This window comes from Pseudopodoces humilis, chromosome 9 (assembly GCF_049639895.1).
Source record: "Pseudopodoces humilis isolate 2021_Gansu_Grassland_sample_001 chromosome 9, ASM4963989v1, whole genome shotgun sequence".
NCBI classification, from domain to species: Eukaryota; Metazoa; Chordata; class Aves; order Passeriformes; family Paridae; genus Pseudopodoces; species Pseudopodoces humilis.
This window is the reverse complement of record NC_142208.1, coordinates 29,468,955-29,484,415: the sequence shown is the minus strand read 5'-3', so window position 1 is coordinate 29,484,415 and position 15,461 is coordinate 29,468,955. Positions and strand designations below refer to the sequence as shown.

The 15,461-nt window shown below is 41.3% G+C and overlaps 1 protein-coding gene across 1 annotated transcript in view; it reads left to right on the top strand.

The window, feature by feature from the left end:
* Positions 1–11,769: 11,769 nt before the first annotated feature.
* The window catches only part of GFRA1 (GDNF family receptor alpha 1), a 136,231-nt gene continuing 132,539 nt past the window's right edge, over positions 11,770–15,461 (top strand). The window contains exons 1-3 of the mRNA XM_014250501.2: positions 11,770–12,431; positions 13,543–13,827; positions 14,990–15,073. Coding sequence (XP_014105976.1) covers positions 12,392–12,431; positions 13,543–13,827; positions 14,990–15,073 — 409 coding nt within the window. The 5' untranslated portion in view covers positions 11,770–12,391. The remainder of the gene's footprint in view (positions 12,432–13,542; positions 13,828–14,989; positions 15,074–15,461) is intronic.

Genomic DNA, 15,461 nt, shown 5'->3' with positions numbered 1-15,461 from the left:
TGTGGGGGTAGATGTCAAGGAAGGCGCCTTTTATGTTAAAGGATAACACTATTTCAAGATCAGATACTTACAAACAATTATGAATAAATGAGAAATTTAAAAGAAGGTTCTTGGCAATCTGTGCAAAGCTCTGGAACTGCTTACAGACAAGGTCATAGAGGCAGGGACCTGAACTATTTCCAGATGGAAATTTATAAATTAATAAAGGGTATGTGTGACATGGTGAAGAGATCATGTGTCAGAATATAAAGTTTGGGATATAAAGCTTTGGATACCCACTGACATTGCCAGGGAAGCTTAATTGGAAACTTGTTTGTGTACTTTTTTTATACAGTCCCTAAAAATAAATGTTTCCAACTGGTCCACATGCCAGCCCTTCTATTCTGCATTCCCCAGGATGTTTATGTTCCTTCTTGGTGCAAAGCATAGGAGAAGGGGACTGCCCTCTCTTAAATGGTATGATTAGAAGCAGGCAAAAATGGAGCAATTTTTTAGGATGTCAGGTGTTAACTGGATTTATCTTACCTATATGCTCACAGTTAAACTGATCACCTAATTGAGATTAGGAAGGATTTCTTCTCCAAATCATAGTAGTTGGGGTTATGGAGGATATTGTATTCCTCTCTAACATAAACTGCCTAAAAAGACATATGAGATTTTTCTTTGTGAAGCACCTGTCCTTGCAGACTGCTAAGATTTGACTGATCAAGAAATCTTATGACTTTAATATCTTCTATTGTCCTCTAGTGTTTTTCAAACTTATTCTCCTGAGGTATGAGGGGGTTAGACTATAATGTAGAAGATTATTTCAGTACATAGCATGCTTAATCAATGTTTGCTTTTTCATATTTTTTAGGAGTTTCATCTGAATAACAAAATTTTAATTTTGTTGAAGTAGCATGAAGCTGAATAAAAGACAGTTAAGGATAGTATTGGTAAGTTTGAAAACTAAAAGATTGGTAATTTTTGTGAACCAGAAATTCCTGAGACCTTACAGCAGGAAAAATCCTTTAATTGCTGATTCCAGCTCAAAGAATCCAGAAAGCATTTTAAAGGATATCAAACTTTGTTAACCCGGATTCTAGGGGATATCTTAGGTATTACACTAATATACTTACAGATGCCTCATCTTATTAAATGATTGAGATTTCTCAGACTTTATAAAATCCATTTACACACTGTTTTTCTTCCTGTTTTGGTTTCTTGACAACAGCTGCCTGGAAAGCAATGCTTGAAAAGTGGTAATGCTTTATCTCATTAACTGTGTAGGGAGCCTATGGCAATTAGGCTCCTAACTCACCTGTCATAGTTAAGTGGATACAATCAGATGGGGTGTAAATATACTGTATTTATTATATATAATTCTAAAGATTGCTTTTTATACAAATATGGATCCTCAAACTGTAGGCCACATAGGACGTAACTAGTAGTAAGTAATTCAGTAGTGAATAGTTCAGGGTGAAATATTAACATCTATGCTTGTAGTGGTTGAGCTGACATCTTTCTTGATACCAAAAAAACAAGATACTTGGTTTATTTCCATACTGCTTCTTGGATTCTGAGTAAGTGTTCTTTGAAATAATGCAGTTTATTTTTCATAACCTCTTCTAGTGATGTCAGTTCTGAGATGAGGTTTATCTCTTGCAATCTGAGAAGCTGAAGAGGGATTTTTTTTTGCTTTTTTTTTTTTTTTAAAGCACAGATTACTAAATGACAGTGTAATCTACTGCTACTCAGTCTGTCCCTCTCCTTATGTTTCTTGTCAAAAAATATAGCAGATTCATAGGTCAGGTCAAATCAAGTCTATATCTGGTTTTTTTTGTCTTGTTTTGATAACTTATCTTTTAAGACAAATTATAAAAATCTTATAAAGGTATTATAAATAGGTTTTGTAAAACGTATTAGAAATATTACTATTATATAAAAATCTTCACTGAAAGGTTAGTTATCTTTCAGTGAAGAGATGGCCTGAGACATCTATAGGAAGTTCATATCTCTAAACCTACCAGTTCTCCAAAATCTTCTTGTTCGCTTTTCTGTGAATTTAGCAAATGCTTAGTTGTCTGCTAGTGATGAAAACAAAATCACCAAATAAGTTCTCCTTTGTTCTTCATACTGGTATCTCTGAGGAGTTCAGAGTTATAAGCCATGGAACCTTGTATAAAATAGTTGGAAACTGCCTGGAATGCAGAACTTTCCAAATTCAAACCCCTCACAGACAGAGAATGGTTTCTCCCACGCTTCTCAGTGCCTTTTGAGTACCATCTGGAGCAGCAGTAAAATAATGCTAAACTCCTTTCGTTATCATCTTTGATACATAAATCCAGCTGAAATTAGCTTCCCCCCCAATAAATTCTATGATTAAATTTAAACTGAAAACTTTAGTTGAGTCGTTGTGGTTTAACCCCAGCCAGCAACTAGAGCACCACACAGCTACATCCTTCCTCAGTCTCCTGGATGAGAGAATTGGAGAGGTAAAAGTAAGAAAAGTGTGGGTTGAGAAAAGAACAGTTTAACAACTACAATCAGAATAATAAATTGGAACAAAAAGGAAAATAACAAAGAGAAATAACACCTCCAAAAAAAAATAATATGCAAATGAAAAATAACTGCTTGCCACAGACAGAATGCTGCCCACCCTGTTCCTGAGCAGCAGTCCCCAGCCAGCTATTCCCCAAATGTGTATGCATGATGGGTCATGGTATAGAATATCCCTGTGGTCAGTTGGGTTCAGCTGTCCTGGCTCTGACCCCTCCCAGCTTCTTGTGCACCCCCAGCCTCCTTTGCTGATGGGGTGGAGAAAAGAAGTCCTTGTATGGTGTAATCACTGTTCAGCAACAACTAAACATCAGTGTGTTATAAATGTCATTCTCATCTTAAATCCAAACTCAGCACTCACTGTAACAGCTAATAACTCTACATGGTCAAAACCAGGATGTTTATTTCAAGCTGGCTTGTTTTAAGTTTTGGTCAGAAACACAGGATTTTTGAAGACAATTTCATTTTTAGCATTTTAGATACCATAATACTCCCCTCCTACATGCCCCAGACTCTTCATTGTTCTTTTCTAAGCCATTGTCATCAAACATTTATTTTCCTTTTATTCCACAGGAAAACTGATACAAACATCAGTGCTTTCAAGCCTTAGTTTCCTGATATCAGAAAAGTCCTGCTGCTGAGCAGACACCAGCCTCTGTCGGCAGGAAGTCACTTACCTTGGTGTGATTTTAATTGTGTGCTGTACTGGTGTCTCAGATCACCTCAGATGGAGCAGCAAAGTGTTTGGTCACCTCCCTTTCAAGGTCCCTGTAGGAAAGGGGGGAAACCTGAGTAGGGCTGAGTTTATAAGTCGACCCACAAGATGGAGAGCAAACTCTACTATGTCTCACTCCAAGGAGTCAGTACAATATTTCACTGCTCATTGTAATTACCAAGATATTGGGTTTCTCTGCAAAAGTGTTGGATTGAGACCTTGAAATATGGTAAGAATATGGTGATTTGAGTTGAGGAAGAGGGTATCACATGGGATAAAAGGAGTTTTAAAAGTTAATTTTTTTTTTTCACTTTTAGCAAAGATCTAAACCTCAATTTTAAATTAATATTGACTGGGCAGTCAGTACATTTTCAGCTTTTCTTCAGTACAGTATCTCTGTGCTGAAGTGAGCTATTTTAAATGTCTGAAAAAGTATTGCTTAATGCCTGCAAGCACTGTCAGAAATCAATAATTTTGAAAATTGTGTTATTTTTACTTTAGGGTTGGAATATCACTTTAATTCAGTCTGTTTACAGTAGATTAAAAGTAGGTACGGACAAGTGTCACAAAGCACATAAACGTGGTGAATAATATTCTTTAAAATTATAGGAAGAATATAATTTTGATATTTGCAATATTAACTGCATCTTTATTGAAGCTCTGCAAAAAAAGGGCAAATTCAAAAATCACAAGAAATAGCATTGTTTTGGTAATGATTTGGAACTTGCAGATTGTGCCAAGTATTACCCTATTTCTTTTTCATATTGAAAATATTTTAAGAATTAGATGAATTTAAGAAAGAAAAAAAAAACCCAACAAAACCTCTGACTAGCTCCAGTCATAAAGACTATAATACAATCGAATTCAGAAACCATGACATTAATCTCAATTTCTTTGGATTTTTGCAATTCTTTGAACATCATGCTTACATTTCATACTGGCAAGGTGCCATCATTGTACATGTTTAAACAAGTTTGCATTATTTTGTTATAAATAGTGTTCTGCTGGATAATTAAACAAGTCAGAAACTTGGAGGGGTCACACTGTAAGTGTATGGGCAATTTGTTACAGCTTTAAATTTACTATAAAGTATTTACATTTTATCTTAACATTTTGTCTGTAAACAGTTTTTTCTTCTTTCATAAATTAATAACTCAGAAATTCCTATGAAAATGAGTTCATCAGAAACCCACTTCTTTTCCTTACTTGGGGTTGAAGATTCCTAGTCTTTTTGCCATTTACAAAATAAATTACACAGCTCAACTGCTCATGTCTACAGCTATTGCTGAGCCCAGAAGTATGGCCTTTAGAAAGGTTTCTCAGGGATGGATTTGGTGTGGAGAAAACAGTAATTCCATACCCCTCACAGACAGACCGAGTGTGGAGTCCTTCACATGTGTTACTCTTACTGCTGAGTTAGGATACACTTTATTCTGGGGTATTCAGAATACAGTTACATGTAAATGTAACTTAAAAAAAAAAAAAAAATTAAACTTTCAGGATCAAGTTTAAAAGTCTGCATTGTCGTTTTTCACATGAATTATGCCTGCCATTGAAGCTGCAGGACAGATGCAGACATGCAAAAAAGCTTCCTTTACTGGCGTTACCAGCAGGTAACTCCATCCATGTAAAACAAGTGCTGTAGATTTGCATCACATGATTAAACCACGTTTAAACTTCCTGAACATGATTAAACTTCTTGAACAGGCAGAGCTGTAGCTGATGTAGTGAATGCTCACAAAGAAGGGAAGAAACTGCAAATACCATCAGCTGGGACTCTGGCTTTCAGAGTTTTGTCATGTTCACTGCTTTGGTGTGTGCGCTGCTCTCTCAGAATTCTGCAGCAGTAGCAGAGAAGCCAAGTAATGGGATCATGGGGTATTTTAAAAGAACAAACAGGTCTTGATTTTCAACACTGTTTTCATCTGATAATCAATTGGATTAAAGGAGAATTATATCATCATAAGGTTCTCCCTAAACTATATTAAAAAACCCTTTGTGTTAATTAAGGAGATGTTGCTGATTCAAGAATTTTTGCCCTTTCATCCCATACTTATTCAATACCTTTTATGACTAAACCTCTGAGTTCAAATTCTGATCTGTTTCTTTATTTTTTCTGAAGTTTTTGCAGCTATTCTTAAAATAGCTATATTTGTTACAAACCAACAAATGCCTCTCCCTGAACACCCCAAATAAAAAATAAAAAAAAAAATCCGCCACAAGCCAAACATAAAAAGAAACTTCTAAAAAAACACAGCTCCTCCTTAAATCCCAACAAGGCACAGAAGCCCTCGCCTTCCCCACAAAAAAACCCACAAAGCAAACAATAAACCCCCCAGTATTGCTGAACCTTTACTAGAGATACTGTGACATGCAGCTGATTGCAGGTATCTGAGAATAGTCCATTTTGGTTTCTCAGTAAAATTCTCAAGGCATTCACAACACTAGTTTCTTCCACTTCCATTTTTCCTTGATATCCTTTCACCTCCAATATAAATATCTTGTGACATTTTGTCCCCAAAATTTCTTACCTCAGAGGAAGACTGATGAAACCGAGATTGCAGAAATTAACACTGACAGAGTCACTAACCTTTTGAGAAACTTCCAATAAGATTACAATTTTGGTGATATCATCAGGAGAAAAATTTATTTCACTCGTCACAGCTATTCTAGCAAATGTACAGAAAATACGGCTTTGAAAATCCAAGATGATAATTTTGCCTTTGGTCACTAAATTCTAAAATGACTTTAACCTCCATACATCTTTTTTGACTTCCCTACACAGGGCAGGTGTCAGGACAGATTTGGTCCCACAATTCAGAAGAAGATATGTACAGTAAATGAAAGCAAAATGTTCCTCTCTGATTTAACAGGCTTTGCTCTGTGTGTGTGTATCTGGTGTAGCATAAACAGTGGAAGCTGAATACGCATCACTAGAGCTGTGCATGTTTAAACAGAAAATCTCACCACCTTTACACACCATTCCATACACAGAATTTTCATTACTTTCAATTAAAAATGGGAAGGAAATTAATCTACATGTAAGTGATGCAGTATACAAATACAAGATACCAACATTCTCATTTTAACATTGATTTTTCTCAGATCAAGAATCTGATTTCGATGCAGTTATGTTTTTAAAGCAGTGTGGATGCTATATTCCTACAGCAGTAGATAATTAGAATAAGTAATTTCTTAGCTCTAGTTTTTCTGCAGAAACAATGAGGTTCATTAATGTAAATATATTTTATGTAGCATAAGGTAGGGTTTCCAGTCCTGTTTTTCAGGATGAATGGATTACACAAGACCAAGCTGCTGGTAATCACTGAAATGTTAAAGACAAAAGGAAGATTTCAAGTTACCAAACCAAACTGTGGCCTTGGTTGAATCACATCTGTTGTTAATGCCCAGGGGATGCTATAAGTTGATGCTGCTGGTGTATTTCACAGAATCACAAGGAATGTTCTGAGTTGGAAGGGACTCAGAAGGATCACTGAGCCAGCTCTTAAATGAACAGTCCATGTGGAGATGAAACCCACAGCCCTGGCCTTAGAAGCACTGTGCTCGGATCTGGAAGCTGAAGTTTCAAATGATGCTGTTGTAGCATCTGACTCGTACTACTCCAGATTTTCTGGGCACCTGAATTAATACTTCTTAACAGATGATATTTCATATTTTTGTCATCTTTTATGCTTTTACTTAAGTGCGCCACATCGAGTCTCTGTGCTGCTGGATCCTCTTGTGCCATGGAATTCTGCGCCTTCTCTTCTGCAGAGGCAGGAATCCCTTCCCACGTTAGCCTGCACTGTCCCTACCAGCGGCTAGGGGGCGGCGTTATCCCATTTTTAAAGCAAAAAGCCCTAAATCCAGGGATTGGCCTCTCCTAACAACCCTTTTCTTACCAGTTTGGGCAAATATCAGTCTGTGCCTTTCTATCACTATTTAAAGTTAAACGGAATAATTTCCATAGGATACACACCTTCACAAGTAGCCGCAGTTCCATCAGCATTTCCATGCTTTTAGGGGTAACCAGTATGTTGTTTCTTAATTAAAAACTCTGACTTGCACTGCACTCTTTTGGTGTTTCTGTATCTATTCTACTGAATTTTGTAGCGTTACCTTTTTTTTTTATTATTTTTTTTTCTTTCTTTTCTTCTTTTTCTTTCTTCCTTCCAGGTGGCTTGACAGTATAACAGCACAACCTCTGGTGAGGATAGGGACACAAGAGTTTAGGAAAAACTTCCTGGCCAAGAAGCTCTGTGGGAATTCACTACCAGGTCTGATTAAAGCACAGGGAGAGGGGGTGGGTGGTGGCAGATGTGAAACGGTGACTTTCTTTTCTTATACGTTGGCATCAATTAAGTCACTTAGTAATCTGGATTGCACCTCCACATGTTTTTTATTTGATTGCTGTGTGAATGCTCATTGCTTACTTTGCTTTTGTTTTATGTTTTTTCTGATACTTACTGAAAGCTCTAAACCCAAATAAATGACAGGTTCAGTAAAAACTCAATCTTGCTTTTGTGCTGCAGAAGCCCATTCAAGGCTTCATAAGCCCCTCAAAATTGATTTTTGGAGCGCTGTTATTTAATCTGCCCTTTACAAAACTTTAATGCCTTGAGCAAATCCTTCTTGCCTTATTCCCACCAAAAGGCACTTTGACTTCATGGTAAGCAGATAAATGTAAGACAAAAAATGCAGTTCAGACTGTTCCCCCAGTCCCTAGTAATTCTCTAACTTCTCTATTCTCCCTTTCTCATTATTGAAGAAAGCCTCCTGTGTAAACACTACTTTTTGTGCTCCCGTGGCACACAGACTTTTTCCCATCACTTGCCTGCTCTCCCCCACCTGGTAGATCTGACTCATTAGTTCAGCTTTAGCTTTGCTTCACCTCTTCACTCCACTAAGAATTGTATTTAAAGTTCATGGCACTGTTCTTATTCTCAGTATACTTTCTCTTCACATACCTAGCGGCACTGCAGATAATACTGTGTAATGTTCTCAAGGCTCAGTGGCTCCAACTTCAATATTTTCTTGCAGGGTTCAGTCTTTAAAAGGAGGTCTGTGGCAGAGATAGCAAAGGGAATCTGCAGGCTAACCCTGGGCCAGGCAATGGATTAATTCAGCCTCCTTGTCAGCTCAGGGGTACGTTGTCATCCGAGCGGCTACCAGCCAGACCAACTCCAACACCTCATCCTCTGCAAGTGGAACTGGCTGCAAAACAACATGCAATGCCTTTGAGGGAGGCATCTCAGAACCTGACACCTCCTAAGAGTTTGCCGTCATTAGTTTACATGCAGAGGAGGAGGCAGAAGGACATTAGTAGGACTGAACACAGCAAAGTTCTGATTTTGTTCACTGTGTATGCCTGGCCTCCAGGAGCAGATGGCCTGGATGGATAAAGGCTGCTGCCTCTTGATGCTGTAGCTGCATTCAGAGCATTTGGGCCCAGGCTGCAAGGTGACAGGAAGCTTAAAACCGCCCAGTGTTAGGGGTTGCACTTACCTCAACCTACTTGGAAACAAAAGGGTTTGAAGCACTAATTTTACTGATGTTTTAGTGTGAAATAACCCCACTATCCACATTACTTCATCTTTCCTTTGTGAAAAGTTTCCAATGGAAGAAAACCAGCTACTGTATAACAACTTCCAACCTGAAAGAAACCAGTAACTACAACTACCTAAAGACTGAAGTACTGGTAGTTAATGCTGGCAGCAAGCAGCTTTCCACATTATTTACACTGTAATGGCCTTTATACAATAATCCAGTGGTGATTGTGTTGTCATCCTTCCTATAATGAAGTGTTCGTCCTTACCAGCTGCACCTTATATATGCTGTTATATTAATTGATCTGAAACTTTTTTATAAAACTTGACCAGCAGAATATTTTTAAAAGCTTAAATATCTTTAAAATATTTGCACTAACTACTTCTTTGTGGCATATGCTTTCATTTTTCTTTTATCTGAAGAGACTCGTGAGTTGAGTTACTGACAGATACAAATTGTAAGGCAGACCTTGGTTTGACTGAAATCAACAGCAAAACATTCAATGACTTAATTTTACCCCAGGGCAAGTAAAAGGCATTTTGAAAACACTGTGCAAAGACCCAAAGGATTATGACTCCAGTAACGGAGTAGCTTATGGGGTTTTGTCTGCAACAGAAATTTATAAATAATTCCATCTATGAAAAAGAAGAATAAGAAGAAAAAAAGGTAATTTCTTCTATGGAAAAATGTCCTTGTGGTTCGTAAGGAGCTGTCTCCCACCTACTGTCCTGGTAAAGAGTGTGTAGCAGCTTGATATTCTGGGCAACTGTATGTAGCATGGACTTTCTTCTTGGATCTTGGCTTTCAAACATGGTTGCATTTTAAACTTGGTTTGTTTGGGTTTTTTTACTAAAACCTTTTACCCTTTTTTCATTTTGGGTGGTAGTTTTCCAGAGATGAGTCAAACTACTGGCAAGAGGAGTGTTTAGATAGTATTCAGAATTTTTGGATGCATATTTTCCAGCTGTTTTGTTATTTCTGAACTGTTAGCAACATTTTATTAAACTTTTAACACTTAAAATGCAATTTCAGTTTTACTGTAACAGTAAACACCCCACAAAAGCTGTGTTTTATAACAGCAAAAGTAGTTACTAATGTAGAGACTTACAATGTGTCACTTTTTAAAATGTCAACTTGTGTGTATGTGCATGTGTGTATGTATGTATTCAGGACATTAATGCATGAACGGTTCTGTAAAAAGTGGCCTGGATTTCAGTCTGATCTTCAGTTGCTATCCTCTGCTGTGAATGTTGTAGCTATTCTTGACTTAGGCTTCTAAATGACAGGAAAATTATGCTACCTTTGTGTTAGATACACAGATAACTTCTATACAGAGCTTATCGTGTGCCCTAATGATGTCAAAATTACCAGTGAAGAAGTAATCATCTCTCTGTATCACCCAGCTCGATTTCTATTGAAGTGTTTGGAAGACCAAGGAGTTTCATTAAATACCAGCTGTTTGAAAAGCTGAAGCTGTCTTGAATCGTCAATGATATCACCAATTTAGCACCTTCTAATTATCCTGAAATACTCCAGAAATCTGGTCATTGTCTTTGCTCCTCCAATTGCAGCACATAATAGACTTCGTGACCATATAATAGTATATGCCTCTTCACATTAAACAACCAAACCACAAAACTTGTGACTTAATCAGTTGCAACTTGATATCAATATTGCAATTTCACTGAGTCAGCCAGTACTTTACATGTTTTTTTTTCGTGTTCTGATGGATTATGTTTAGTTTTGTTGTGGGTCACGGGTTTTGGGGTTCTTTTTTTAGGTAGAAATGCAAATCCATCTGTTAAGAAAAAGTGGCAACAGAGGGGAAAAAAAACCAAACAAAAACCTGAACAGCAAAGCAAACAAAAATAAGCCCTTTCCATTTGGGTTCTATGAATGTTGTACTCTCTGTATATGCTGGCATATGCTAAGCTTTTAAATAAGTGTTTGAAGTACCTTACAACAGTTTAGCTCCATCTGCCATCCAGTTTTTGCTATAAAAGTGGCCAGCCTGATCATCTCCCATCTCATAAGGCGACTCAAACTCCTTTAGGCAAAATTTATTGCAAGGAGAAGCAAATTCCTTGAGTCAAATGGGCCAAATAGCTTGTTGACAAAACTGCCAATGAACATATATGCTGGCTTCTCTTAAAAACAGAAAAAAATAAACCCAAAACAACACATTTGGTTGCAGCCAGAACATAAAAACACCTGAATCAAATTTTGCACATATGAAAATAAGGAAACCTGGAAGCTGACGCTATTTTAGGCTAATTGCATTTTGTTGGGTTTCAGGGGAGCGGTACATAGTAGCAACTGTGGGAAAACCACTAAATAGTTCGCTGTTTGAACCATCTGCCACGAATATGGGACATATGCTCGCTTTGTTTATTCAGGAGCCAAGTAGAAGCCGATACACTGCGCTCGGCCCCGGCCGAGGGCTGGACCGCACCGCGCACTGCAGGGATGCGGGGCCCGCCGGTCCCGCGGAGGCTGCGGGGAAGGACGGGCGGTGCTCCCCGGGGCCGCTGCGGGGAAGGACGGGCGGTGCTCCCCGGGGCCGCTGCGGGGAAGGACGGGCGGTGCTCCCCGGGGCCGCTGCGGGGAAGGACGGGCGGTGCTCCCCGGGGCCGCTGCGGGGAAGGACGGGCGGTGCTCCCCGGGGCCGCTGCGGGACCCCCCGGGCTTCCCCTGCGGGCGGCGGGGCCGGCAGGGGGAGGCCGCGGCCGCAGAGCCCCGCGGAGAGCGGGCGGGGAGCGGGGCATCCCCGCGGGGCCGCTCTCGGGGCCGCGGGGGCTCCGCTCCCCTCGGCGGAACCGGAGCGGCCGCGCCCCCCGCCCGTCCCAGTTCTCCCCGGCAAACTTTGGCCGCCGGCAGCGCCGCACGCGCGGCCACCCCCGCTCCGCCCCGCCCCGGCGGCGAGCGCTCCGCGCAGCCTGCGCGGCCCCGCGCACCGCCCCGGCCCCGCCGCCTCAATAAAGTTCAGGTCGGGGGGCTGGAAGAGGCGAATTGCCCCGGGGGGGCTCGGGAAGCCGCGGCTCGGGGCTGCCAGCGGGGCTGCCAGCGGCTGGCCCCGGCTGCGGGTCTCGTGTGTGCACCCCCCTCCCGCCCCCCGTGCGCTCTCGATCCCTCCCTGGGAACAGGCGCTGCCCACCCAAGGAGGCGACCGGCGCTCCTGCCCCGCTGCCGCTCGCTCTCTCACACACACACACACACACACACACACACACACACACACATACACACATACACACACAGACACAGACACACACACACACACACACATCCGTGCGTGCGCCTCTCGCTCCCGCACTGGAGTCAGTGCTTGTGCCTGCAGGTTGCTCAGACCTGAAATCTAAGGGAAAAGCTCAGCGTTTGCGTCGCTGCTCCTGCCGCCGGTGGTGGTAGCGGTGAAGAGGAGAGAGGGTTGTGGTTTTTTTTTGCTCGGTGGCTTTTTTTTTTTGGCCCCCTTGAATTCAATGGATCTGAACTTGGAGCCTTTAGACCTCGGCGGTATTGGAATATCTACACGCTGATCATCTTTGTTGTGACACATCAAGTCGTTTGGGGAAACCATCCGAAGACAGCAAGATGTTTCTCGTTCTCTTGTACTTCGCTTTGCCCTTAGTGGGTAAGTTGCCGGTGCCTGGTTTCGGTCTGCACATCGCTTCATAAAGCAAAGAATAGGGTTTATGGGACCGGCAGCCTGATGGTTGTCAGTCTATTGTTTAGGCAGAACAGTGAAGTTTCCAGTAGTTTTTATGGCTCTGCCTCACATCGGTTAGCCTGGTCTACGTTTAAAGCTCTGTCAGGTTACAGACTCCGCTACTTGCCTGTCTAGCCTCTTGTTAAATTGGGTTCTCGCAAGTTACAGGGAAACTTTTCATTTAAATAAAATAAGGCTGCCTGGGGAGCGTGGGGGATGACAAGACCAGCTGAAGGATTACATCTTCACCTAAACCTGGCAGCGTGCCCGACTGGTAGTGGTTTGCAGCCCAAACTGGTTTCCTTTCCACAGAAGAGGTTTGCGTTTCCATCCGCATGTGTCTGAGGGAGCATGACGGGGGCACGATGGAGAGGAGAGAGTTAATGCAATTTGCTTTGTTCTCCTGCAAAAGCATCATACGTGGAGAGAAGTGGGGAGGGGGGGAAGTAGCAAATTCTACCTTTATAGGTATAGAATAAGCAGAAATGTGTGCAGGTTTTAAAAAGTGACTGACGCAAAGATAAGCTAGTATCAATCAGTGAGGATACTTATCTCTCTGAGCGGGTTGTTCCTGGATGGAAGTGAAATTACAGCAAAGCTCTTGTGGAAAGTAAGGCTTAATATTTAACCCTTCAGTTAAACCCTGGAATGGAAAACTGATGTTTTTCACCAAAGTGGTTAATGGTATATGGAATAACAAATGCTCGTTTTGTCAGGCACATTAACCCCTCTGGATTTTCTTTCCTTTTTGTCTTTCCTCATAAATCAGCCATCAGGGTTAAAAAATACTGTTTCCTTGGACTCCCCCGAAAGTGGATCTAAGCCCATGGAAACCCTATGTGCTTTTTCCTAAAGCGTAGCATGAAGCCAGGAGGTTTGCGAGATGCTGCCCCTGGGGCTGGCTGCATGTGCGGCGCCAGGAGGTGCCCCGTGCTTCCCAGACGCTTCTCTGGAGCTCGGCTTGAAGCCGCCCTCCTCCCCCAGAGAGCGCGTGTTGGTTTGTGTCTCCTCTCCATAGATGTACTTTTGTCTGCAGAAGTGAGTTCGCTGCCTGGAGGGGACCGCCTGGACTGCGTGAAAGCCAGCGATCAGTGTCTGAAGGAGCAGAGCTGTAGTACTAAATTCAGGACACTGAGGCAGTGTGTAGCCGGCAAAGAGAGCAACTTCAGCCGGGCCACGGGCCTGGAGGCGAAGGACGAATGCAGAAGCGCCATGGAAGCTCTCAAGCAGAAATCCCTGTACAACTGCCGCTGCAAGAGGGGCATGAAGAAGGAGAAGAACTGCCTGCGCATTTACTGGAGCATGTACCAGAGCTTGCAGGGTACGTGGCGAAGCGCAGAACGCCGAGCGCAGGGTGCGGGAGCCCCAGCTCCGTGTGCCGCCCCAGGAGCCCCCGCCCGCCCTGCGCAGCTGCGGCTCCGCTCCCGGCCCCGGGAGCCGCGGCTCCCTTCGGGGGTCACAGCTGACCTGTCCTAACCACACTCAAAACATAGGGGCACGAGCATGGGAGACAGCCACAAAAACGGGCCTTTGGAGATATTTTCCTAATAATATTAAAACTCCTTACATAGGACTCGCCTAACGAGATCACAGGACACTGGAACTAGCTTCTTAGCCTTTTTGCCGAAAGTTAAATATAATATGAAGAGAAGATTGTTTTAAGTAAAAGTTTATTTTTTCCTTTCCTGTATTTACTAGCAGTATTCCCTGGGCATGCTGAGGCAGAAAAAACCCCAAAGTTTATGGTTCCTACGGCATGTAGGTATGCCACTTAGAAGAGATATGACAGTGATTGATTCAGGAATCCTCTGTCATCCATATTCATAGATAGATTTCTCTTAGCCTACTGAGAACAGTCAGGTTCTCATATGAGAGATATAATTTTTAGTCCTGTTTTGCTGTGGCCCTGGAGTTGAAGGTGCAATCTCTGACTTCAGTGTGCTGTCCATTTAACTTTTTTTTTTTAAGTTGCTTCTGCAAAAAGGGAAATAATCCCTTTCTGTTTATTTATCCTTATGTTTTAACGAGTCCATACGTATTTTTTTGCTAACCGTAATAACAGACATTTTCTGCATCATAAAAAGTATCTCTTCCAACAGCACCTTGTTAGGAATGTTTCATACTAAAGATGCCAGTTTTTGGCTGTTAGTTGAGCTTCTCTAAAAATGAGCTCTGTTATTATGGTGAATGAAGAGGAACATCCTTCTCTCCTGCTGGCAGGAGATGGGACAGTCCCTGTGATGTCACAGGCTGTCTCCGCAAATTGTGACCTTACCCAAGGAAGGAGAAGAGATCTAGTGGCAGGAATAAACAATTAGCTTCTTTCAGATGTTTTTGTAGGTAATTCATTGAGAAGAAGTAGCCATATAAACTTTTTTAAGGGATTAAAGGGGAGTACAGTTCACTGTTATGGAGTAAAAGTAAACAAATCTTATAATGAATTCTTGTGTAAGAAAACAAATCCAAATATTTTTTGTCCTTAGGGAATGACTTGCTTGAAGATTCCCCTTATGAGCCAGTTAACAGCAGACTATCAGACATATTCAGACTAGCACCAATTGTATCAGGTAAGCAGACTTAAAATTCTTTAACTGACACATGATTTTGTAATTGAGTTTTGGAACTTTCGAGCAGTACTCATAAATAAAAAGAAATGATACCAGCTTCCTGGATTTGGGAAGCTCATTATATAGTTGTACAAAAGAAAAGAGTAATTGGTTTTGAAGTGAAAGAATGCTTGGCAGGATGGCAATTTGTATTCTTTTTGAGTCATTCTTGACAATAAATGCTAAATTTTCCTGTAGGTGGCAATCTGATTCCCTGCGTTCCCAATTTACAAATCAGTTCCTTTTTGGGAACTTGGTCAGTGCAAGTTATCTCCTATTGATATTATGGAAGATCAGAAGATACATCTTTCAAATGTTTGCATAATGGAATGCTTTATGGTTTCATACA